The sequence below is a fragment of the Nomascus leucogenys genome, chromosome 13, assembly GCF_006542625.1.
Source record: "Nomascus leucogenys isolate Asia chromosome 13, Asia_NLE_v1, whole genome shotgun sequence".
NCBI classification, from domain to species: Eukaryota; Metazoa; Chordata; class Mammalia; order Primates; family Hylobatidae; genus Nomascus; species Nomascus leucogenys.
In genome coordinates this window covers 32,949,965-32,976,465 of record NC_044393.1, presented here as the reverse complement: position 1 = coordinate 32,976,465, position 26,501 = coordinate 32,949,965, and the positions used below count along the sequence as shown (strand labels likewise).

At 46.8% G+C, this 26,501-nt stretch overlaps 2 protein-coding genes across 3 annotated transcripts in view; one reads left to right on the top strand and one right to left on the bottom strand.

The window, feature by feature from the left end:
• Positions 1-8,026: 8,026 nt before the first annotated feature.
• C13H20orf96 (chromosome 13 C20orf96 homolog) overlaps positions 8,027-26,501 on the top strand; it is a 46,526-nt gene continuing 28,051 nt past the window's right edge. For both annotated transcript variants that reach the window (XM_030825983.1, XM_030825982.1), the window contains exon 1: positions 8,027-8,122. The gene's annotated coding sequence lies outside the window, so the exon portion shown is untranslated. The remainder of the gene's footprint in view (positions 8,123-26,501) is intronic.
• ZCCHC3 (zinc finger CCHC-type containing 3) lies at positions 18,177-21,559 on the bottom strand. Its single transcript, XM_004093104.3, has one exon. It carries the CDS (start codon positions 20,923-20,925, stop codon positions 19,702-19,704), a length of 1,224 nt encoding a protein of 407 aa, XP_004093152.2. The 5' UTR covers positions 20,926-21,559; the 3' UTR covers positions 18,177-19,701.

Here is a 26,501-nt window from a genome sequence, read left to right as displayed (position 1 = left end):
TGGCGCGATCTTGACTCACTGCAATCTCCACCTCCTGGGTTCAAGTGGTTCTCTTTCCTCGGCCTCCTGAGTAGCTGGGATTACAAGTGTGCACCACCACACCCAGTTAATTTTTGTTTTTTGTTTTTTTTTGTTCTTTTTTTTTGAGAAGGAGTCTCGCTTTGTCACCCAGGCTGGAGTGCAGTGGCTTGATGTCGGCTCACTGCAAGCTCTGCCTCCTGGGTTCACACCATTCTCCTGTCTCAGCCTCCCGAGTAGCTGGGACTACAGGCACCCGCCACCACGCTTGGCTAATTTTTTTTTTTTTGTATTTTTAGTAGAGATGGGGTTTCACCTGTTAGCCAGGATGGTCTCGATCTCCTGACCTTGTGATCTGCCCGCCTCGGCCTCCCAAAGTGCTGGGATTACAGGCGTGAGCCACCGTGCCCGGCCTGTATTTTTAATACAGATGGGGTTTCACTATGTTGGACAGGATGGTCTCGATCTCCTGACCACATGATCTGCCTGCCTCAGCCTCCTGAAGTGCTGGGATGACAGGCGTGAGCCACCGCACCCGGCCTGTTATTTCTTTAGGAAAAATTCATACACAGAGACTCCACAATATGACAGAACAGACATTTAAACTGGCTGTCCCCCAAGCACAACAGGCTTGGGCCTACCTCGGCCCTCATTCATGCTGTCTCCTCTGTCTGGAACTCTTTTCACCCCCATCCCCACATGGGCTGGAGCATCTCCTCATCCTAGCTTCAGTTCAAACGGGCTCCCCAGAGAGGACTGTCCTGACCACTCTCTGCCATTGCCTGTTCATCTCCCTCTATCTCAGGTATACAGAATCGCTTCATCTGCCACACATTCTCATTGTTGCCTGTGATTCCCTCACTTTATGCTTGTATGGGTTTTTTTTTAGAGACCTGGTCTTGCTCTGTTGCCTGGGCTGGAGTGCAGTGGTACGACCATAGCTCACTGCATCCTGGAACTTCTGGGCCCAAGTGATCCTCCTGCCTCAGCCTCCCAAGTAGTTAGGACTACAGATGCATGCCACCATGGCTGGCTAATTTCGAAAAATTTTTTTTGTAGAGACGGGGTCTTACTATATTACCTAGGCTGGCCTTGAACTCCTGGGCTGAAGCGATCTGCCCACCACAGCCTCCCAAAGTGCTGGGATACAGGTGTGAGCCACCATGCCTGGCCCTATGTGTATTTATTTTTACATAACATAATAAAAATCTGTGGAGTCAGCAATCTGACACAAGAGCTGGAATTGATAATAACCTGTTTTCCCCAATGAATTCCTTTACCATCCCATCTCCTGCCTTCCTTCACCTGAGGTTATGTCTATCCTGATTCTTCCAGAACATCAAAAAAAAAAAAAAAAAAAGCTTTGTTGAGATATAATTCACATACCACACTATTCAGTCATTTATAGTGTACAATTCAGTGGCTTTCAGTGCATTCACAGAGTTGTGTAACTGTTGCCACAATGGATTTTAGAATATTTTAATCATCCCCAAAAGAAACCATTAGCATCAGTACTCATTAGCAGTCACTCTCCCATCTGCTCTGCCTTCCCTCTAATCCCCAGCCCTAGGCCACCATTAATCTGCTTCTGTATCGATGGATTTGTCTATTCTGGACAGTTCATGTAAATCAAATCATACAACATGTGGCCTTTTGTGACTGGCTTCTTTCACTTAGCATCATGATTTCTAGGTTCATCTATGTTGTAGCATGTATCAGAATTTCCTTTTTATTGCCAAATAATATTCCATATAGGCCAGATGTGGTGTCTCACGCCTACAATCCCAACACTTTGGGAAGTAGAAGTTGGAAGGATTGCTTGAGCCCAGGAGTTCGAGACCAGTCTGGGCAACATAGTGAGACCCCCATCTCTAAAAACAGAAAAATTAACTGGGTCTGGTGGTGTGTGCCTATAGTCCTAGCTACTTGGGAGACTGAGGCAGGAGGATCTCTTGAGCCTGGGAGTTCCAGGCTGCAGTGAGCCATGATCACACCACTGCACTCCAGCCTGGGTGACAGAGTGGAACTGTCTAAAAAAAAAAAAAAAATGGCCAGGCGTGGTGGCTCACACCTGTAATCCTAGCACCTTGGGAGTCCGAGGCAGGCAGATCATGAGGTCAGGAGATGGAGACCATCCTGGCTAACACGGTGAAAACCATCTCTACTAAAAATATACAAAATTAGCCGGGTGTGGTGGCACGGGCCTGTAGTCTCAGGAGGCTGAGGCAGGAGAATCGCTTGAACCTGGGAGGCAGAGGTTGCAATGAGCCGAGATTGTGCCACTGCACTCCAGCCTGGGCAACAGCGAGACTCGGTCTCAAAATAATAATAATAATAATAATAATAATAATACCTATTCTTAATAATACCTGAAGGCAGGATGAAGCCAACTCAGGTGTGGGCCTGGCTGTTCTAGGCCCTGTCATGTTACTCCACTCACCCTAACTGTGTCTAGCTCCAAAATACCTATTTGCCAGCTGGCATGATCCTCAAAGACATTCGTAGTGAAAAGAGAACAATAGGGACAAGGTAATTTGTTTTTTGATTCATCTAAATTTCCTGATTTTAAAAAAGTCATGCCGGGGACAGTGGCTCACACCTGTAATCCCAGCACTTTTGGAGGCTGAGGCAGGTGGATCACCTGAGGTCAGGAGTTTGAGACCAGTCTGACCCAACATGAAGAAACCCCATCTCTACTAAAAATACAAAATTAACCGGAGGTGGTGGCGCATGCCTGTAATCCCAGCTACTCAGAAGGCCGAGGGAGGAGAATTACTTAAACCTGGGAGGCGGAGGTTGCAGTGAGTCGAGATTACACCATTGCACTCCAGCCTGGGCAACAAGAGGAAAACTCCGTATCAAAAACAAAAACAAACAAACAAGCCAGTGGCTCATACCTATAATCCCAGCACTTTGGGAGGCTAGCTTGACCCTAGGAGTTTGAGACCACCCTGGGCAAAATATTGAGACCCACATCTCTACAATAAATAAAACATTTACCAGTTGTGGTGGTGCACACTTGTGGTCCCAACCACTGGGGAGGCTGAGGTGGGAGGATCACTTGAGCCCAGGAGGTTGTGGCTGCAGTGAGCTGTGATCACCCCACTGCACTCCAGCCTGGGCAACAGAGCAAGACAGTGTCTCAAAAAAAAAAAAAAAATCAGAGATTATGATAGTGTGTGCATTACAAAGTCGCTTTTCTTTTGTATGTGTGTGAGATGGCATCTCCCTCTGTCACCCAGGCTGGAGTGCAGTGGCACAATCATAGCTCACTGCTACCTCAAACTCTGGGGCTCGAATGATCCTCCCACCTCAGCCTCCTGAGTAACTGAGACTACAGGTCCTTTCTTTTCACTAAATAATAAGAGATCATTTAAAAAAATAATATAGCTGGGCGCGGTGGCTCACGCCTGTAATCCCAACACTTCGGGGAGCCAAGGTGGGCAGATCACGAAGTCAAGAGATCGAGACCATCCTGGCCAACATGGTGAAACCTCGTCTCTACTAAAAATACAAAAGTTAGCTGGTCTTGGTGGTGTGCACCTGTAGTCTCAGCTACTTGGGAGGCTGAGGCAGGAGAATCACTTGAACCCAGGAGGTGGAGGTTGCAGCGAGCCGAGATTGTGCCATTGCACTCCAGCCTGGCGACACAGCGAGACTCAGTCTCAAAAACAAAACAAAACTCAAAAACCAATATAATAGTATAAACTGCACATGTGGATATTGAGTACTGGAAATGTGGCTAGTATAGCCGGGCACAGTGGCACACATTTTAGTCCCAGCCACTTTTGAGGCTGAGGCAGGAGGATTGCGTGAGCCCAGGGGTTCAAGGCTGTAGTGCCCTATGATTGCACCTGTGAGTAGCCACTGTACTCCAGCCTAGGCAACAGCAAGACCCCTGTATCAAAACAAACAAAAGAAGTGTGGCTATTAGACATATTACAAATATTCCCAGAGGTCACTCTGAAGTTAATCATAGAAGTCAAACTTTGCTTATTTTTATGAGTCTCTAGGGAGTGCTTAAACTCATTTGCATCTGTTTCCTCATCTTCAAAATGGGACAGCGTAATTCTGGACCTGGGACATAGTAAGGATTCAATGGGTGACAGCTGTGACAAGAGCAACAACAAAAATATTGTGTGTCTTTTTTTTTTTAATAATGGCACAAAAAGGCAAAACCATAGATACAGTAAACAGATGTGAGGTTGCCAGTGTTTGGCGGGGAGAGGGTTCAATAAGTGAGCACAGGGGGTTTTTCAGGATGAAGAAATGTGGGTATGTGACTATGCATTTGTTGATATCCATTAAACTTAATGGCACAAAAAGTGAACCTTAATGCATGCAAAGTTAAAAAAATCATTTAGGACATTTAGATAATTCCAAAATGTCATACAGAATATGACAAACAATCTTCACTGCATTACAAATGTGTGAAACGACCTCATGAAGAGGATAGAGGAAAACGTGCTGACCTAAGTAACTTTAGAAATGAGTGGGCCAGGCGTGGTGGCTCATGCCTTTAATCCCAGGACTTTGGGAGGCTGAGGCGGGAGGATCACTGGAGTTCAGGAGTTGGAGACAAGCCTAGGCAACATAGTGAGATCACATCTCTACAAAAAATTTTAAAAATTAGCTGGGTGTAGTGGCGCATGCCTGTAGTCCCAGCTACTTGGGAGGCTGAGGCAGGAGGATCACTTAAGACTGGGAAGTCGCCGGGCGCGGTGGCTCACGCTTGTAATCCCAGCACTTTGGGAGGCCGAGGCGGGTGGATCACGAGATCAAGAGATCGAGACCATGGTGAAACCCCATCTCTACTAAAAAAAATACAAAAAATTAGCCGGGCGTGGTGGCGGGCGCCTGTAGTCCCAGCTACTCGGAGAGGCTGAGGCAGGAGAATGGCGTGAACCCGGGAGGCGGAGCTTGCAGTGAGCCGAGATCGCGCCACTGCACTCCAGCCTGGGCGACAGAGCGAGACTCCGTCTCCAAAAATAAAAGACTGGGAAGTCAAGGCTGCTGTGAGCTGTGATGGCCCCACTGCATGCCAACACTCCAACCTGGGCAACAGAGTGAGGCTCTGTCTCAAAAAAAAAAAAAAAATTAAAAAAGTAACGAGTGGAGTCTGCTGGAACACTAAAGGCAAAAGAAAGTGTTCAGAAGAGTGTACTCTACTTGATAAAGTTTCCCACAGGGGTATGGGTTAACAGTTTTGATAATCCTACACATGTATACTGGAATTGAACAATTAAGTAAATGGATGGTGGATGCGGATGATGGGAACCAGGTTTCCCACTATTGGAGTGGGAATTTAGAGATAAGCAAGCAGGAAGCAAGCCAAATAATCCATGGATTCAAGTGGTAAATATAAACAGGAACTCATGTTTAGCTTAATATATATACAGATGGTTACAAATGGAAATAGTTATAGATATGTGTGTATATATATATACACATTGGTATATACAGATATATTTCTTTGTTCTGTCAGTTGAGAAGGCTTAAAAGAAATGATACCCCAAAGCCAGGTGTGGCTCACGCCTGTAATCCCAACACTTTGGGAGGCCAAGACAGGAGGATGGCTTGAGGCCAGGAGTTATATCAGTCTGGGCAACATGGCAAGACCTTGTCTCTACCAAAAAAAAAAAAAATTGAAAATTAAAATTAGCCGACTGTGGTGGCACACACCTGTGGTCCTAGCTACTCAGGAGGCTAAAGAGGGAGGATCACTTGAGCCCAGGAGATCTAGGCTGCAGTTTTTATTGTTTTTAAATTCTCTGCAGATAATTTACCCCCTCATTGCCTACACAGCCCATTGCAGAGCGCTGGGCAACTTTGTAATTAACCCACCAATTGTGTAAACTGGAAGCTTCATGAGGTCATGGCTTCATTACCATGGCTACGTGGCTGTAGCCATGAGTGTGCACTCCAGTGTGGGTGATGGAGTGAGACTGTGTCTCAAAAAGGGAGGGAGGGAGGGAGGGAGGAAGGAAGGAAATAAATGACACACTAGTAGCAATGAGCGCACCTAGCGCCCAGTTCTTGGTTTCTAATAAATACCCTTCTCCGAAACAATCAAAGCTCTTGCGAAATGGCTGATTTGAGGACTGGGGCAGGAAATACAAAAGATGAGCCTGAGGTATCTTGTAGTGCCAGAAAGAAAGGAAGTGCTTGACGGCAACAAGAAAACCCCACAAAAATAGGGGTGTGTCAAAGGGTCACGGGAGCCAACCGAAAGAGCTCCCAAAAGCCAAAGCTGGAAGAACTTGAGCAACAAAATTAAATAGTATTGGATTATAACCTAAAGTATGAAATAATTATCTGTGAATCCATACTGATATAAATAAATTACTGAATAAGTGAGACAAATCTACAAATTTTTGTAGAAAAATCCCAAATAATCTATGTAGCTATTCCACCCTTAAGGAGATAGAGCATAACTCCTCACTTAAGTGTGGCCTGAGCATAGTGACTTCCTTCCAAAGAGTACAGTATGAAAAGGGGCAAAAGAAGACTGACTTTCCATAGAGAAAGAGAAACCTGACTCAGCATTAACAGTGAGGTCATGTTGATATGTGAGAAACTGCCACAGCCAAGAGGAGCCCAGAGAGACATGACAGCTAGTGCAATGAGGCATGCAGGATGGATCCTAGAGCAGAAAAAGAACATTAGGTAAAAACGAAGGAAATCTGAATAAACTGTGAACTTTAATTAATAAATAATGTATCATTATTGGTTTATTAATTGGAACATATGTACCATGCGTCTGCAATACCATATGTGATGTTAATAGTGGAAACACCAGCCTGAGCAACATGGCGAGACTTCATCTCCATGAAAAATACAAAAATTAGCTGGGCATGGTGGCATGCCCCTGTAGTCTCTGCTACTTGGGAGGCTGAGGTGGGAGGATCACCTGAGTCCGGGAGGATCGCCTGAGCCCGGGAGGCAGAGGTTGCAGTGAGCCGAGATTACGCCACTGCACTCCAGCCTGGGTGAAGGAGCGGGACCCTGTCTCAATAATAATAATAATAAAAGAAACAGGGTGTATGGGTGGGGTACACGGGAACTTTATATTCACAATTTTTCTGTAAATCTAAAAGTGTTCTAAAAAAATGAAGGTTTTTTTTGTAATGGCAAACAGGTTTTAAAAACACATTTAGTTTATTTAGACTCCAGAGTGTCAGAGCCATTTACGCAGCCCGCCTCAAAAACAGAATTTCTTCCATGGATTAAGAGAAATACTCATTTATCCTCCAGCTGTAATGTTCTGAACCAGGAATTAGATGGTTCAGTAAAAGTTGTCTACCAACTAATTAAGTCAATGTCTCATGAACTCTGCATCAAAAAACTCGGTATCTTTAATTTTGTATGCATTTGAAATACAAAGGAAAGATGACTAGTTCCTTGATCATTTTAAGTTAAAATACCTATAATGCAAGACATTCATATAGAGCAGACTATATCATCCTATTGCCTACATTTTCATTTCCTAAAATTGTTTTAGTAGAGAATGGTATATATTGTCGCGTAATTGAAACAGTTTTGCTCTCCTTAAATAAAATAGCAGCCAAAGATTATTCAGGGTGCAGCTGACAGAGGCCTTACTGCCAATTCCTTCTAATCTGCAGAATTCCTAAAAAAAAAAAAAAAAAAAAAGTCTAGTCTTCTTGTTACACCAAAGAGAAGGAGGGCAGGGTCGAAGCGCATTGGTGGTGTCCCTGGGCCGAGGGCAGGGCTCTAAGCCACGGGACCTGCTGATTGGTGGGCTCCCCAGAGCTGGGGGGCGGGGCCTCTGGCGATGGAGCTCGGAGTCCATTGGCTGCGTGGCTAGAGGATGGTGTAATGGACAGCCGAGGCCTGTGCGGCCGGTTTCTATGGCAACGGAGGCTTGAAAGAGCCACTCAGATTTCGGCGCTCGCCCCCAACTCCCCTTTCCGGCGGGGGCAGGGCGGCCTGGATTTGAGGGCCGGCAGAGGAGGCGTGGGGGCTGGGAGTTAAGGAGACAGGGCTTTCCTTGGACCAAACCAACCCAGCAATACCACATTTGAAGTGGGTTTGAGGAACCGGGCCTGCGTGCTCATTTGAAAAAAATCAGCCAAACAGAAAGGTATGAAGAAGAAAAACCTATAATTGCATCCTTCTCTGACTTCTCCACTTGTAACATTTTGAACACCAAAGCCTGGCACAGAACTGGCACTCAATGGGAGGAAGAGAGGGAGGGAAGGAAGGAAGGGGAGAGAGGGAGGGAGGATCGATGATGTGGACAACGTGGCGTGACACGAAGTGTCCGCCCCCTTGGGCTGAAAGTCACAGGCAGACCCGTAGAGCTGACGGGATATAACAGACTTGGATTTGGGGGCTTGGAGGAGGAGGGGTCGCCGGGGCACTGAAAGACGGTGGGACAGCCAAAGGCTCCTTGATTCCATCCCGGGATTTGGGAGGGCTGACTGCAGAAAGACTCCTCTCTGGCTTCACACCCCGCCAGCCCTGCCACTTGCAGCCGCCAGTGCTTCCAGTCTCCAGATCCCAGTGTCTTTGTGTTTGGGTAATAATAAACAGTGCCTACTTCATTGAGTTGGTGTCAGAACTGAGTTGAGATAATGCATGGAAAGTTCTTAATACAGTGTCTGAAACGTAGTAAACGTGCAATCAACAGTGGCTATTATCACAATTGAAGACAGGGTGGGATTTGACTAGGCGGAGAGAATGGGGAGGTTATTGGCTGTGGGTAAGGAGGCAGGAGGGAGCAGCAGTGTTGAAACCCTACAAAAGAGACCAGTTTGGAGATCATATAGGAAGTCATAGGAGTGACAGCCAGAGGGCATAAAATAAAGGATAAAATAACAATGCTAGCAACTATATACTGAGGGCTTGGCACTCTTGTCAAGCCCTTGACATGGATTATTTTATTTCATTTTCTCACCAGCCCTGATAATGTAGTTATTACCATAGACCCATTTTCCTGCTCAGGAAACTGAAGTTAAGAGAGGTTATTTAGCTCGTCTATGCAAAGAAATGACAGAACCAAATGGGCATTTGTGGGGCTCAGAACAAGAGTAGAGTTGGAGGCCCATATGCCATATGTCTATAGTTTGAAATTATACAAGAATCCAGCAAGTGTTAAATGAAATATGTTCTGTTTTCTTCCTTGATGGATATATCCTCTAACAACCTGGAAGGCCATGTTCAAATTAGAATTCTAAGACCCTCGGAGTTATGTGCCAGAATGTGTAGGCCCAAGGAGACCTGTCCCCTGGATCCTGTATCCATCCCTTATCCAGCCACCTCTCATCCCATCAGTGATGGAGCTAGCATGCATGGGTCAACACCTAGCTGTCACCTGCAAACAGCTATCTTGAGGCCCAAGGCTCAGGTCTATAGGATGTGCATCAGGCAGTATAGTTTGCCCTCAGGTGAGATGAAGCCAGGGATGAGGCCCACGAAGGGCCCTTTGAATTAACTTAGTGACATTTTGGAAGGGAATTATGGGGTATCAGAGCATGTTCTAGAAGGCATAGGCACAGACTCTGCGTGGGCACTTCTCATGCCTGCAGAATCCTCGCCCCATGGAGAGGGGTGGTGGGGGACTCAGGGATGGGGCCACTCTTGCCAGGCTTCAAACCCAGGCATTCAGAATCCAGGAGCCTGGTGCTTCTCCCCTGTGCCTCACAGTGCCATGGGGCATGCTGGCTGACTTCCAGTGATTTTATGCTCTCAGAGAAATAGAGGAGGATGAGCTAGTAAACCGAGGGCTTGACCTGCCAGGTCCTATCCTCCCTTATCAAAGGTGGGAAAACTAAAAGAGTGAGTTCGCTTTTAAAAGATGAATGAATAAGCCCTTGTTCAGTATGCAGTCAATGACAGAGTGCTAAGGTATGTTAAGTATGTTAAAGAAGGACAAGTAGACATGTGTCTTAATCTGTAACCTCAGCCAAGTGATTCTAGATCATGCATGCAATAAATATTTATTAGGCTTTCCTCTGTGCCAGGCACAGTGCTAATTGCTGAAGCTATACCGTGAGTCAAAAGAGACTGGTTCCTGCCCTCAGGGAGCTCAAAGTGGAGAGGCAGAGGCAGATATCAATCAAACCATGGTACAAATAAGCGTATCATTGCACCTGAGTAACTGCTGAAGGAGAGGCCAGGGAGGTAGGGGATGGTGTAAGAGGGTCTGATACAGGATGTTAGGGTAGGCTGTAGTTAGGAAGCAGCATTAGAGCTGAGTGCCCCAGGCAGGTAAGGATTAACCATGGGTAGGGGAGGAAGAGGTCTGCTTCCAGGAATGACCAGCTGGAGCAGAAGGGGAAGCCAAGCCAGGGTAAGGGGGTGAGGCCCGACAAGAGAGGAGGCCCAGAGGAGGCAGGGCTGGTCAGGCAGACCCTGGTGAACACCAGGGAGGATGCAAAATCTTTGAAGGTCTTTAAGCAGGGGGGAAATGTGATCAAATTTTGTTTTGGGGTGGATTCCATGGTTTGAAGGAGAGGGAGCCTGGAAGCAGGGTGACCAATGTGTTGTCTGCTATAGAATTTCTTAAACTCTTCCATCAAGGTTCTTATTTTTTATTTATTTTATTTTATTTTTATTTTTAGAGACAGGGTCTCACTCTGTGGCCCAGGCTGGAGTGCAGTGGTGCCATCACGGCTCACTGCAGCCTCAACCTCAAGTGATCCTGCTGTTTTAGCCTCCCAAGTAGCTGGGACCACAGGCATGTACCACCACACCCAACAAATTTTTTTTGGTAGAGACGGGGTCTCCCTGTGTTGCCTCAGCTGGCCTCAAACTCCTGGGCTCAAGCAGTCCTCCTGCCTTGGCTTCCCAAAGTGTTGGAATTACAGGCATGAGCCACTGAGCCCGGCCTTTATTTTTAAAGATAGAGGAGATGGACTCCTGTCTGTAAAATCTATAGGAATTTCGTTGAAGTCTTGTGTTTTGCATTTATTTTTGTTGTTAAAAGTTGTTTTTGTTGTTGTTAGAGATAATAGATGAAATATTTTTTTAAAAGCAGGGATACACAGTGGAAAATAAACTTTCCTTTTATCCCAAACCCCAAATATCCAGTTCTCCAAAGTTACAAATTACGAATTTCATTAATATCCTTCCAGTGTTACATATTTGTACATAAATAAGCATGTGTATATATATTTTTTCTTTTTTAAAATCTTTCCTATGGTGCTGAGCATATGTATGTATTTCTTCCAACATTAAAAAATGTAAACTGTAGGATACCATATCTTGCTTTTTTTCATTTTATAATGTGTCTTAGAGATTGTTCCATATTAATACATATAATTTGTTCTGTGCACACCTGTAGTCCCGGCTACTAGGAAGGCTGAGGCAGGAAGATTGCTATGTTGTCCAGGAGTTTGAGTCCAGCTTGGGCAACATAGCAAGACCCTGTCTGTATAAAAAAATAAAATAAAACCATTCTTGGGCTGGGTGTGGTGGCTTACACCTGTAATCCTAGCACTCTGAGAAGCCAAGGTGGGAGGATCACTTGAGGGCAAGAGTTCAAGACCAGCCTGGGCAACATATTGAGACCCTGAAGAAAGAAAAGAAAGAGAAAGAAAGAAAAAAAGAAAGAAAAAGGAAGGAAGGAAGGAAAGAAGGAAGGAGAGAGAGAAAGAAAGGGAAGGAAAGGAAGGAAAGGAGGAAGGAAGAAAGAAAAGAAGAAGAAAGAGAATAAAGAAAGAGAGAGGCTGGGAGTGGTGGCTCACGTCTGTAATCCCAGCACTTTGCGGGCCGAGGCAGGTGGATCACGAGGTCAGGAGATTGAGACCATCCTGGCTAATGTGGTGAAATCCCGTCTCTACTAAAAATACAAAAAATTAGCCGGGTGTGGTGGCGGGTGCCTGTAGTCCCAGCTACTCAGGAGGCTGCGGCTGTGCCAGGCACAGTGATGGATATATCCCGGGAGAGGATATATCCACAGTGAACCCGGGAGGCAGAGGTTGCAGTGAGCCGAGATTGTGCCACTGCACTCCAGCCTGGGTAACAGAGTGAGACTCCGTCTCAAAAAAAGAAAAAGAAAAAAAAAAAGAAAGAAAAAATTAGCTGGGTGTGGTGGTGCATGCCTGTAGTCTCAGTTACACAGGAGGCTGGGGCAGAAGGATTGCTTGAGCCCAGGAGTTGGAGGCTGTAGTGAGCCACTGCACTCCAGCCTGGTTAACAAAGTGAGACCCTGCCTCAAAAAAAAAAAAAAAAAAAAAAAAGAAAAGAGTCATATTTTATTGAAAACTCTGCAAAGTTTACATTCTGTTCCATAATATATCTGTGTTTATTTTCTTGTACTATGTCCTACCCCAAATCTTAGTCACATTGACAAGCCAGCAAATAGGGCTGTGTGTATCAGTGCCTTTGCACACGTTTGGTACACTCCTGTGGAGCCCCCACCCTCAACTCAGCATGACCTGATGTCTCCTCACCCTTAGCTTGGTCCTTTTATTTATTTATTTATTTATTTATTTATTTATTTATTTAGAGATGGAGTCTCGCTCTGTTGCCCAGGCTAGAGTGCAGTGTGGCAGTCTTGGCTCACTGCAACCTCTGCCTCCCACTGAAATGGGAAAAGTTCCCTTGTCCCCATCCCAGGGCGTGTGACAGGGGGAGTGGCTCGCTTCTTCAGTGTCCTGCTGCTCAAACCTCTAGGGGAGCATACAGGCAGGTTGTGGGACTCTGACCCCACAAGTGTCTAGTGGTGGATGTTTACAGCTCCTGAAGCCACAATGGACTTATGCTACCATATGCTCTTAGTTTTGCCGTCTATAGGTGGCTGGTGTTAACCAGCTCAATTAGACCCTCTACCTTGTTGCAAGGACAGAGGGCTTTCTGTATCCCAGGTTCTTGCCTTGGTGTACCAGAAGAATTGGATCACACCTGGGCTTGGAGAATAAGTGCAAGGTTTTATTGAGTGGAGGTATCTCTCAGCCGATGGGGGAAGCCAGAAGGTGATGGAGTGAGAAGGTTTTCCCCTGGAGTTGGACTGTTCAGTGGCCTGGGCTCCGACTGCCCCAGCCAAACTCCACATAGTTCTGTTGGTCGGTGGCCTGTGGTGTGCTGGTGTGCCCGTGCCTGTCGGTGCGTTCCTCTCGACGTCCAGCCGTTTGTGTGTTCCTCCACTGATGTGCTCCTCTAGCCGTCCAGCTACCTGTGTGTCTGCCTGCTAGGGTTTTCATAGGCACAGGATGGGGATGTGGCAGGCCAGAGTGGTCTTGGGAAATGCAACATTTGGGCAGGAAAACAAAAATGCCTGTCCTCACCTAGGTCCATGGGCACAGGCTGGGGTGGAGCCCTAGCCAGGGACCACGCCCTTCCTCCCTTCCGTGTCATTTAAAGGGACTGTGCCCTTCCCTTCCCAGCACTTCCTGTATCACCAGGTTCAAGCAGTTCTCCTGCCTCAACCTCCTGAGTAGCTGGGACTACAGGCGCATGCCATCATACCTGGCTATTTTTTTTTTTTTGTATTTTTAGTAGAGACAGGATTTCACCATGTTGGCCAGGCTGGTATCGAACTCCTGACCTCAAGCGATGCACTAGCCTCGGCCTCCTAAAGTGCTAGGATTACAGGCGTGAACCATTGCACCCGGCCCCTTACCTTGGTCTTGTACCACTCCATACTCCAAAATTCTTTCTGGTTGCTGTTTGTCAGCCGTAACTGGAGTTGACATAAAGGGATGTAATGGGCAATCTGGCTGAGAGTAAGGTTGGAAAGGAGTTCAGGAGCCTCTTGTGAAAGGGATCGGGTACCAGGCTGGGTTCCAAGGGCACGAGGGAGTCCCAGAGGATGTGACATGGGAATAAAATGGTCAGTGTGCCAGACTGACATCTTAGATCATTTGCTCCTTAATCTGCTCCCATCACTTTCCTCTAAAAGGCCCTTATTGATAACCTCCACACTACTCAATCCTAGTGCACTCTTCAGTTCTGATCTCAATTGACTTTTTTTTTTTTTTGAGATGGAGTCTCGCTCTGTCGCCCAGGCTGGAGTGCAGTGGCTCAATCTCGGCTCACTGCAAGCTCCGCCTTCTGGGTTCACGCCATTCTCATGCCTCAGCCTCCCGAGTAGCTGGGACTACAGGCACCCGCCACCACGCCCGGCTAATTTTTTGTATTTTCAGTACAGACGGGGTTTCACTGTGTTAGCCAGGATGGTCTCAATCTCCTGACCTCATGATCCGCCTGCCTTGGCCTCCCAAAGTGCTGGGATTACAAGCATGAGCCACTGCACCCGGCCTCAATTGACATTGCTTAGAGCTGATTTTACCTGATCTCTTGCAGCCCTTGACACAGTTGTTAACCCCTGCCACCTGAAATGTCCTCCCTTGGTTTATGTGTCTCTGCACATTCTTGTTTTCCTTCTCCCTTTCTGGCTGTCCTTTATTAGTTTTTCACCATCTCCTTTTCCATCAGGGAAAACTGTGTCAAAGTTGCTTGAGGCACAATCTTAGTTGGTATAATCTTTCCTTCTGCTTTCTCTCTTGACCATTAGAAGAGTGTGAAATCAGTTTAATGCATCATATAAGCATTGAAAAAAGGATGAAGCAATAGAATAGAAAGTGTCAAGGTGCATCATGCATAGGGCAAATATTGTTTGAGGAAGCTTATTTCAGATTTAGATATAAATACACACATGCATATGTATGACGGCTGCAATGTAAAATATATATCTTACTGTGGGATGTGGTGAAACAGTTTGAAAGCCACGGCTATACAACTCCTGTGTTTATTTCTCAGGGCCAGAATTCTCCTAGGAATGTAAGATCTGTGTGTATCCAACCGCCTACTCCACATCTCCTCTTAGATATCCTCTACGGAGACCTTAAACTCAATATATCCAAAATCAAATTCAAGCCCTTCACCCTAAACTTGGATTTTCTCCTCTGTTTCACATCTCAGGGAGAAGCCCCACCATCCATCCAATTGCAGAAGCTAGAAACCTGGGCATCATCCTTGGTACTTAACTTTCTCCCAGCCCATGTCAAATATAGCTCCAAATCTTGTTGACTTAAACTCTGAAAGATATCTTTACCCTGCTGTTTCTCTCTGTTCGTCTGCATCGTCCATGCCTAAGATGTCCTCATCTCTTGAGAGACCTGGGTGAACTATACTGTATTTCCACCTGGGCTCTCCTCTGACCCAGTCGCCACCAACTATCCTGAATGATACTTGTAAAACATAACGAATCTAATCATGTTACTCTCTTGCTTGCAAGTCCTTCAATGGCACATCGTTCTTAGACCCACATTCTTAACATGGCCTACCAGATGCCCCCACGAGCTCCTCTTCTCTGCATTGCAGTCACATTTATTGTGCTGGATATTGTCTTTTGACAGGCAGCACTCATCCCCATTCTATGTGCCTTCCTATGCTGCAGATGCTGGAAAGCTAAAACATCTCCCAACTCCCTTGCAGCTAGGGCTCTAGCACTTAGATGTATTTGCATAAAAGATGGAAGGGAGGCATAAGTAAGCCAGACAGTTTGGGCTGTTTTTACTTGTAAACATGGTTGCGGAGACAGTAGTGCACAGTCCCTGGCTTTGTAGAGGCAGGGAAAGGACTTGGCATTTCACTGTCCTGCCAGTGGCATTGGCAGTAACTTTCTGATCTCAGGATCCTGTCTTTGGGTGGAAGCTTCACCATTGTGTCCTCATGCTCAGCCTTTCCAGTGGTGGCCTCCTGGCTTCTGTCTTTCTGACTGTGAGAGGTAGTAACTCCCCTGGCAGTTCTATGGTGTTCTAGGAGTCATTCCTCATACCCAGCCTAGGGACCAGCATTTTCTTCAATAGCTGGAGTGGTTTCTGTTTCTAAACTCAAGACTGATTGATTTAGTCTCTAGAAGTGGTCATGCCTCTTCCCACTATAGGGTTGTTTTACTTGCTATCCCTCTTGCCTAGGTTAATACCCTTGCCATCCCTTAACCCCCAGCCCCATCTCTCGATTAACTCCTTGTATGTCCTTTCCATCTCAGTTCAAACATTTTCTCTGGGAAGTTATCCCTGACCCTTAAGACTGGATCAGCTTTCCTTGTTAAACAGGGATCTCACCCTGTATGTTTCTTTTAGTGCATCATCATCGTCTGTAATTATGTACTTGTGTGACTCTAGAATCTGAGCCTCAGGGACTTGATTATCCTGCTCCATACTGTGTTCCATTGCTTAGAAAAGGCCCCTATAGAGTTGGTGCTTAACAGGCATGTGTTGAAAGAACGAATGGAATGGAGGAGGCCTGATTGTAGGCTCTGAGGACAAAATCCACGTTTTTAAATATGGCTGGTAAGCCCTGTGACACCTCTTCTCGGCGTTTTCTCCCAACCACATCTTCCCCTGACTCTTGGCCAGTCTGAACACGCTGTGTGCTCTCTGGCCTACAGGCCTCTACATCTGCTATTTCTGCTGCTTGGCTGTCTCTTCGCTCTTAGCCTGGTTCTTACTCATCTTGCAGGTTTCAGTCAGGACGTTTTCTCTTCTAGGGAAATCTTTACTTCAGACAATTCTATACAGGACAAATGTTGTTGGCCGGGTGCGGTGTCTCACGCCTGTAATCCCAGCACTTTCAGAGGCTGAGGCAGGTGGATCACCTGAGGTCAGGAGTTCAAGACCAGCCTGGCCAACATGCTGAAACCCCATCTCTACTAAAAATACAAAAATTAGCCGGGCGTAGTGGCACATGCCTGTAATCCCAGCTACTTGGAAGGCTGAGGCACAAGAATCGCTTGAATCCAGGAGGTGGAGGTTGCAGTGAGCCAAGATCATGCCACTGCACTCCAGCCTGGGCAACAGAGTGAGACTGTCTCAAAAAAAAAAAAAAATTGTTAAATATATGATTGTAAACATTGCCTGCTGTTACTTATCTGTACCTTCCACTGTAAGTGCACTGTCTTGTTCAAGGCAACCTATGCAGAGGGCCTTGCATGGGGCCCAGCTCTAATGCCCTCCGTATTTGTTGAAGTTGAATGAATCAATGTCCTCTAGTCAACCAGCCTCAGTCCGGGCATCTCTGCACACTTTCCAGGAGCCCCAAAACAGTGAAGAATTGTAATTTGAGGGCTGCTTGATCAGGAAAGGAAGCTGGGGGAGGTTTGTTCAGCTCCAGCCCCTGGCTGTCCCTGGGCCACCAGGCAGGAGGCCTTGAAGCAGATCCTGTGGGGGATGGGCAGGGAAACAGTTTCTTCCTCTCCTCCCTCCTGGAGAGTGGGGGGATGGGGCCAGGAGAGGGAAAGTTCCTTCAAGGAGGCTCCCTGGCACAGTGCCTGCTTTGAGGAACGGCGTGGAGAGTATGGTGAATGCAGGCTTTCTCCTGGCCCCTGGCCTCCAGCTCTGTGAGAGAGAAACTGCTGGCAAAGACGGGAAAGAGGGATGGGAGGGAGGGGAGAGTCTGCTTGCTTTGGGAGACAAGGAGAGGGGTTGAACTGGCTCTGAAAGACAGGATTCCCAAGAGCCTACCAGGTCCCAACTCCAGATCAGCTCTGGAAATATCCTCAAATCACTGAGTCAGAGAGTCAATATACTGGGAACGTTTAACTCTTAGGATCAGATCATCCTAACATCACCAGCTGGAAAATCCTTCAGAGGGTTGTATCTGGGGTCTGCAGGGTACTGGACCTAAAGTCCAGAGACCTTGACCCTATTCTGCCTGCAGGCCCAGTCTCCAGTGGGGGCTAACTTGGAGAAGTCGGCGCCCTGGAACCCGCTTTTTCACCAGCTGCAAGAAATGGCATTTTCCCAGAACCCAAGAATATTTTGCATCCCATCCACGGCGCTTACAATAACAGAAAGACAAGGAAGCTGGCAAACCACCTCTCTCTTTCCCACAGGTCTGTAATCTCCCTGAGGGCAGGGTTCAGCTCACACATCTTACACTCTGGTCTCAAACCTAGCTGCCCATCAGAATTGCTTGAGGATGATTAACTAAAATGTTTCACTTCCTCTAACAGTGATTCTGATTTCTTGGAGCTGTGTTAGGACTTAAAACCCGTTTTAACAGTGTGCTAACTGATTGTGATGCAAAGGGACCGGCACAAGGTAGTAGGTGCTAAGTATTGCCTCCAGGGGTGGGAAATGTATTTAGCAAGGTAAACAAATGGAGTGTAGGGGAAGTGGAATCGAAATACGGTCTGGAGCTGGGTAACTGTGCATCTAACACTTTGAAAGGAAATAGTGCACCAGTTTTAGCAATACAAAAGATAAATATTTATTCAGAACAAAACTTTTTTAACAATCAATTTTACATTCTAAGCCACAAGGAAATAGCAAAACATATAGCAAAGGAAAAGCAAACACTAAAAGAAAAGCAGTGTACTGTCTTTTCTACTTGATAACACTTAGTTGGCCCCATGACCTCTCGCTTGGCCTATCTCCCAAGTACATTTTAGAGTTAACAGCTCACTCATAATTTTGGGTTAAAATCCATCTTTCTCCTGAGAGTCAGGAGTCACAGATGAGCTCCAGCTAGCTGCTTCTCTAGGGTTCCTAGCTATTGAGGCTAAGGTGCAAATGTAAACCTTTGGTAGGTTTCTTTACACAGGGGCACCCCCATTTCTCACTGGTGGCAATGAATGGGGAAGGGGTAGGGCCTCCAAAGGACCTGGCACACTTTAATCCAGAAGTGGTGCCCCAGGGAGCAACGAATGCACCCTGGAGTGTGTTCCTTGGTCCGTTCCGTATCTCCCAAGTATTCAGAAGCCCCTCCTTAAAAACCTTCTCTTTCTGCTCCCTCCTCCAGATGATTTCTCAGCATTCCTCTGGGCTCATCATTCTGGAGAGATCAGACTTTCTGGGCCCTCAAGTGTTGAGGAAATTGTTGTGAAGTGTGAGAGGTAGTGGAATGAGCACCGGGCTTGGGGTCAGGGGACTCTACTATAGGCTGGCTCTGGCACCAGACAGCTATGTGATTTTCACCCAGTCATTTAACCTCTTTGGGCCTGTTTCATCTGCTGGAAAACCAGGGAATTGGTCCAAACCAACTCTCAGGTTCTTTACAGCAGGAATATTCTAGATTCCATGATTCTATGAAAAATGGCTTCTGAGCCACCAAAAGAGCTGTCATGAAGTCCATGCATTTTTGTGCCATAAGAGAGGCCCTTGGCCACCATTCAGAGCTTATTGATTCAGATTATATACACTTCTAACAACACTGGTTTCACAAATTCTCAGACCACGTAGATTAAAAGCAGCAAATTAAATGAGGGAGGGGAAGAGCTGCAAAAGGTAGACACTCTGATAGAAGCCACAGTCAACAATGTTTTCAATTCAGCAAACACTGATGGAGTGCCTACCACGTGTTGGGCCCCGTACCTAGTGCTGGGGCATAAAGATGAGCAAGGCAGCCCAAAGGGTGAAAATCCAGGGGAAGACAAGGTAAGGGGCGGGGGGGCGGGAGGGGGGCAGGGAGAGAGAGAAAAAGTACAAGAAACAAAACAAATACCCAATAGAAAAACGAAAATAAAATTTTAAAAGGAAGGGGCAACACATCTGCACGCTACAGTTCTCCGCAGTCGTTATTGGTGACAGAGTCACCAATTCAGAACAGGCTGAAATGGAGTAAACTCGGTTTAAGAAGGCATAGAGAGATGTCTCTTGTAGGTTTTAAAAAGATCTCCTTCAAAAACGATAAAAAATGGTTTAAAAAAAAGTTTTGGCACTTAAGAGGGGTAAGCTGGCTGTGTGTTCACCCTGGCAGGCAGGCGGGTGTTTAGTGCCCGGCCACGCCGGTTAGCTGAGCTGCCACGGAATTGTGAACTGCTTTGGGACACTGGGCAAAGGCGTGTCCTCGCTTCCCACAGAGGTTGCACACGATGCCCTTCCGGCAGTAAGGGCTCAGGTGCCCCTCCTCCCCGCACCTGAAGCACCTGTCCTGCGTGCAGCTGCCGCTCATGTGGGTCCGGGAACCACATTTAAAGCATGTCTTGGGCTGCCCCTTGTACCAGCTGTAGCCCCTCTCGGCCCCCAGGAAGAAGGCCCCTGGCAAGTGCCTGACCCCGCCCTCCCCCTGGCGCAGCTCGATCTCGCATTTGTACTCCCCGGTCCAGATCCCAAACCTGTCGGTCACTTTCACCGGCACGGCCAGCACGTCGCAGTGGCGCTTGAGCCAAGTCACAATGTCCTCCACGTCCACCGTCTCGTTCCGGAAGAGGATGAAGAGCGTCTTCAAACTGGACTTGCTCCGCCCCAGCACCACAAAGTTCTCCCAGCAGTCCTCCTGCTCCCGCTTCTCCTCGTAGACGCGCAGGAACAGGGCCAGCTTCTCCGCCGAGCGGAAGCTCACGTCGAATTCGCGGCTGCCGGGGATCTGGATGACCGCGTAGATGTCGCTCGGGTCCATGCCGATGGAGCGCAGGATAAGCGCTCCTACCACGAAGTCCCGGGTCGGGCAGGCGCCCTCGTCTCCCTGGAAACAGATGCGGACAAGGAAGCGACCCTTGCCCGGGCCTGCCGCCGCCGCCGCCGCAGCCGCCGGCTCGTCCTGGAGGGGCCGCTCGGCCGCGTCCTCGGCTTCGCCGGGCCTGGCCGGGGTCGCCATGGCGGCCGCCGCCGTCTCGGTCTTCTTCCTCCTGCCCGCCTCGGCAGCGCCCTTCTTTTTGCGGGGGTCCGCCGCCTCGCCGGCCGGATCTCTCCGGCGGCCCTTCGGGTCCCCGCGGCCAGCCGGTGGGAAGTCGCCGAGGTCCGGCGCCGCCAGGCCCGCGGGGCCGCCGAGTCCGGCGCTCCCTCCACTGCCCCCGCTTTCCTCCTCCCGCCGCGGCGGCCGCGGCTCGCGGAACTCGCCCTTCTTTTCGGCTAGATTCTTTACCACCTGGGCCCAGCCCATCTTCTCGCGGCCGCCGTCGGCCTCCTCGCCCCGGGCCGCCGGCCGCGCGGGGGGCAGAAGCTGCGGCCGCCCCCGTTTCCTCTCTTCCTCCGCGACGCCGCCGGTGGCCATTTTACCTCCTTCCCAGCATCCTCCACTCGCTCCCGCAGCCAAAGGGCGCCCATCGCGCGCGCCCGCCCGCCGGGGTTGTGTGGGTTTTGTTTTTTTTTTTTTTTTTTTTTTTTTTTTGAAATTTGACGCTACCCTCCCCCGCCGCTCCCTCAAAGGTATCACATGCGGCGCATGTTGGCCAGCGCCGGCTCTGCGCCCCCTGCGCTGAGCCTCTCTTCCGCCAGCGCTCGCTCCAACCTCACCTCCGTCCGCAGCGGGATGGGGCGCCCGGAGGCGTCCCTTTCCTCAGCGCGGGTTTGGCAGCCTCCGGCCTCGCTCTCGAGGATTTGGCATTTCGCAAGCGGTGCTCGATGATTTCATGCTAGCAGCTTTGCTAACGGCCCACAGCCCACAGGCGGGACGGAGTTCAGGAACATCTCTCCCATTTTGTTTTCTTTTTTGTACCTTTTCTGTTAAAAAAGCAAAAGCAATAGCAAACTTAAAACTTAGCTTTCCCTTTCCCCAGAACTGACTGCAATGCATTATTTTTTTTTCCCACGTCGGATTATGCACATTTCAAGAAGAAAAGTTGAAAGTTTTACAGTGAACATTTAACCATTAACTTTTTATCATTAAAATTTTACTCTATTTTATCACACTACGCCTCGATCCATTCATCGGTCTTTATTTTTTGATACATTTCCAAGTAAGTCATATTGCATTATTTTTATTTTTTTGAAGACTTCCGTCGTATTTAGGATGGAGTGTGAGTGCTTCTTAAGTTCCCAGTACTGTGTTAAGCACACTTCAGACTTTATTACTTGGAATCTTCCAAAAACGATGCTGTAATTATGCCCATTTTACAGATAAAGAGGCAGGAGTTAAGTCAGTTGGCGGAGTTAATAGGCAGCCCCACGTATAGGTAGCTTTCCTTCCTTCCTTTCTTTCTCTTTCTTTCTTTCTTTCTCTTTCTCTCTTTTCTTTCTTTCTTTTTTTTTTGAGACAGACTCTTGGTCTGTCGCCCAGGCTGGAGTGCAGTGGCTCAATCTCGGCTCACTGCAAGCTCCGCCTCCCAGGTTCACGCCATTCTCCTGCCTCAGCCTCCCGAGCAGCTGGGACTACAGGCGCCTGCCACCACGCTTGGCTAAGTTTTTGTATTTTTAGTAGAGACGGAATTTCACCGTGTTAGCCAGGATTGTCTCGATCTCCTGACTTCGTGATCACCCGCCTCCGCCTCCCAAATTGCTGGGATTACAGGCATGAGCCACCGCGCCCGGCCGGTAGCTTATATTTATTTAACCACTTTATTTCTGGCGCTGTGGATCAAGAACTGTGCATCAGACTCTAGGAAACCTTGTTAACAGGCAGATTCCCTTCACCCCAACTCCTGGTATTGGTCTCAGGGGAGCCACTGACTCTTGGGCCGTTTGCACTTTCCAGTCCTCTCACTTTATATGCTCAGACACCCTTTCCTTCATCCCTTCTCAGCCACGCATTCCCATGATCATACTCAGAACTTCACCATTACCAGAAACATCAATGTCTTAGATTCACATATTTCTCTGTTATTCTTTCCACTTGCCTGATCAAGTTTCAACATGAGGAGAATACTTACACGACCAAACAATATATGTATTTTAAACAATCTGTTCCATTCCTCTTACCTTAAGCCCTCACTCCAGGTAACTATCACATAATCAAATATCTGCAAGGGTCAGGCAGGTGCCTTAAGTAGAAGATATACTGGGTGAACCGGAGATCGAGTATTCTATCTGAAGGGGCAACTGCTAGTCAACTATAGCTGATTATTCCTCTCCAGAAGTGAGGGTCCACTGTGGGCGGATCTTTCAGTTTCCAAAGAGAAATCTGAACTCCAGTTTCTTCTTTTATGGGAAACATTCTTTTCTCTCTTTCGTCTTCTTTAAGATGGTCTCAGCTATGTTTGGAACCTCCATATAAATTTCACAACCTGCCTACTAAGTTCCAGGAAACTATGAGATCTTAATTGGAGTTGCATTGCATTTGTACAGAATTGCCGCTTTATAACACCGAGTCTTTCCATTAATGACCCCACTTGATTTCTCACTTATTTAGGCCATATTTTATGAATTTCAATAAAATATTATAGTTTTCTTCATAAAGGTCTTACATACTTTTGGGGATTTATTCCAAGGTACCACATGGTTTGACTGCGATTGTAAATGAAATTATTGTAAATAAGAAGTTACATATTGTTTGTTGGTGTCCTTTAGAGGAAACACGATTGAATTTTGTGTACTGACCCCATATTTGGCAACAAAGTTGAAACCTTAAAAAATTTCCAGGGGTTTTGGGAATCTCTTTACTTTTCTGTATTGCCAATCATATTGTCTGTGAATAATGAAGGTTTTGTCTCTTTTTTCAGATCTTATACTTTTTCTTGTCTTACTGCACTAGTCAAGAACTTTCATATAATCAACGTATTTTGAGCATTTTTGTTTTGTGTAGGACTTTAAAGGCATCTGTTTGTATTTTGAAAATATTTGACTTGCGGATTAGGTTCTGGCTCCATGTCCAATTTTACTAACCATATCTTATTCTATTGTAAGATTTCATTGGTATGTGTAGGGCCATCCTTTTGGTCAGTTTCATTTTTTCCAGGTCAAATTTTGCAGAGATTATTACATCAGGAGCTACAGGAGCCAGGCAGGTATCCTGCAAGGAAAGCAGTCCGGATGGGCACTGAGGCCATATGAAGAGAGCAGCCTTTATTCATTTCTGGCAGATTATTGTCACAGAGGGACACAGGCCCAGTGTTGCCAGATGTCTGCTTTTCTAAGAGAGATCGGAAATCCAGTGTTTGGCTGCCTGGAACAAGGCCTGAGCTCAGCGGCTTGAACACGTGAGGGTCTAGAGTCTCTCTTGTGAGGCCTCTTCTCTATGTTCTTCTGTCTTTAGTGCGCAGGCTTCCACCCGTGTTCCTTTTTAGCATTTCTGTCTCCTTTTCTTCCCTCAAGCCTGACATCCATTCTTTTGGCAAATCCTGATGGCAATTCTTCCAAAATATATCCCCAATCTGACCACTCTCACCTGTTCTCCAAGTCACTATCATGTAAACTGCTTAGAATATGCCTGGCTCAGTCATTCTAGTTAAAAAATAACAGAACAGACAAATGTGTGCAGAATGGGCCTGACCAACTAGTTTGCCATCTTTGGCTTAAGCACAATTATCCTCACTTTACAAAGGAGGTAACTGAGGCTCAAAGAGGTGAAGGGATTTGTCTCAGAAGCATCTGTGAGGCCTTTGATAACTGGGGCATGTCTTGCTCTCTGTCTTCACAGACAATTGCTGTGAAGACAACACAACTGACCTGGTGAGGTGGCTCGTGCCAGTAAGCCCAGCACTTTGGGATGCCAAGGTGGGAGGATCGTTTAAGCCCAGGAGTTCTCGACCACCCTGGGCAACATAGTGAGACCTCATCTCTACAAAAAATTTTAAAAATTAGCCAGGTATGGTGGCAGGTACCTATAGTTCCTGCTACTCTGTAGGCTGAGGTAGGATAACTTGAGCCTGGGAGGTTGAGGCTGCAGTGAGCTGTGATCCTGCCATTGTATTCCAGCCTGGGTAACAGAGTGAGACCCTGTTTAAAAAAAAAAAAAAAGAAAAGAAAAGAAAACACAATTGCCCAGTGTTCTGTAAGCACTTAGTAAATGGCAGCTGATTTTTTATTTTTGAATTGTTAAGAAACTTGGCTCAGCGCAGTGGCTCACGCCTGTTATCTTAGCATTTTGGGTGGCTGAGGTGGGCAGATCAATTGAGTCCAGGAGTTTGTAGATCAGCCTGGGCAACATGGCGAAACCCCATCTATACCAAAAATAATAAAAAAACATTAGCCAGCCGTGATGGGGCACCACCTATAGTCCCAACTACTAGGAAGGCTGAGGTGGGAGGATCGCTTGAGCCCAGGAGGTTGAGGCCGCAGTGAGTGCAGGTGAGCTGTGATCACTCCATGCTATCCTGGGCAACAGATCAAGAGAAACCCTGTCTTAAAAAAGAAGAGAAACTCACTAATGCTAGTTGGGAATACCTAAATAACAGAAAATTCTAGAATAATGGTAACATATGCAAATGAAGTTTATTTTTTCTCTCATAGAATAAGTCTGGAGGTAGACAGCTCAGAGCTAATATCATGGCTGCATAGTGTCAGGGATCCACGCTCCTTCTATCTTTATGTTCTGCCATATATGACCTACATTTCCGACAATATTTAATGGCCCAAATGGCTGCTGAGTTCCAACTATGAGATTCCATTCCAGCAGCTGAAAGGAACAAGTGGAAGAGAAGGGCATGTCTCCTCCACTTCCTCTATAAGGACATTTGCAGATGTTGCACTTCCACCTGTGTTCCATTGACTAGAACTTGGTCAAGCCTATCTGCATCTCAGTCCAAGTTCTTAATAATGCACTTTTGGATTTGCATTATTTTTGAAGTGACCATTAGAAAGTCAGGAGATGGAGGCATGATTTGAGATGGACCTTGAAAGAAGAAGTAGGTTTTGGAAAGCAATACAGAAACAAACCTATGAGGTTAGAATTATTGCTCATATTCACAGATGAGGGAACTAGGCTGAGAGAGGTAGATTGAGTTGCCCAATGTCACAGTGTCACAAAGCTAGTAGTGGCTTAGTGATCCACGTCAAGCGGACTCCAAGGCTTATATGCTTAGCCACTTATACAGTTCTGCCTTGTGTCTATAAAATGGAGATAATGCCTACATTAAGGTTACTATTTATTGACAACTTGCATTTGTGGTTGTATTAGCACACAAGCTAGGCTCCTTTGCTTTTAAGGGCATGACCAAGAACTTGCACACATTTCTTCTACTCACATCATATTTGCTAAAACCTAATCATGCAGCCACCTTAGTTGCAAGGGAGGCCGGAAAATTAGGTTTTTATTTTATTTTATTTATTTTATTTTATTTTATTTTAGTTTGTTATGTTATGTTATGTTATGTTATTTGTTTGAGAAGGAGTCTTTCTCTGTAGCCCAGGTTGGAATGCAGTGGCATGATCTCGGCTCACTGCAACCTCCGCCTCCCAGGTTCAAGTGATTCTCCTGCCTCAGCCTCCCGAGTAGCTGGGATTACAGATGCCCACCACGCCCAGCTAAGTTTTGTGTTTTTAGTAGAGATGGGCTTTTGTCATGTTGGCTGGGCTGGGCTGGTCTTGAACTCCTGACCTCAGGTGATCTGCCTGCCTTGACCTCCCAAAGTGCTGAGATTACAGGCATGAACCACTGCGTCTGGCCAAGAAATGAGGTCTTTAGATGGGCAGCCCATGTGCCCAATAAAAATTCTAATACTACAGAAGTGTAGAGTGGATGTGGGAGGGTATTAGCAATCTCTGCTAAGATAGTGTTAGTTAAGATTTATTTATTTATTTATTTATTTATTTATTCATTTACTTATTTATTTCAGGGTCTTGCTCTGTCACCAAGGCTGGAGTGCAGTGGTGTGATCATGGCTCACTGAAGCCTCAACCTCCTGGGCTCAAGTGATCCTCCTGCCTCAGCCTCATGAGTAGCTTGGACTACAGGCTTGTGCCGCAATGGCCAGC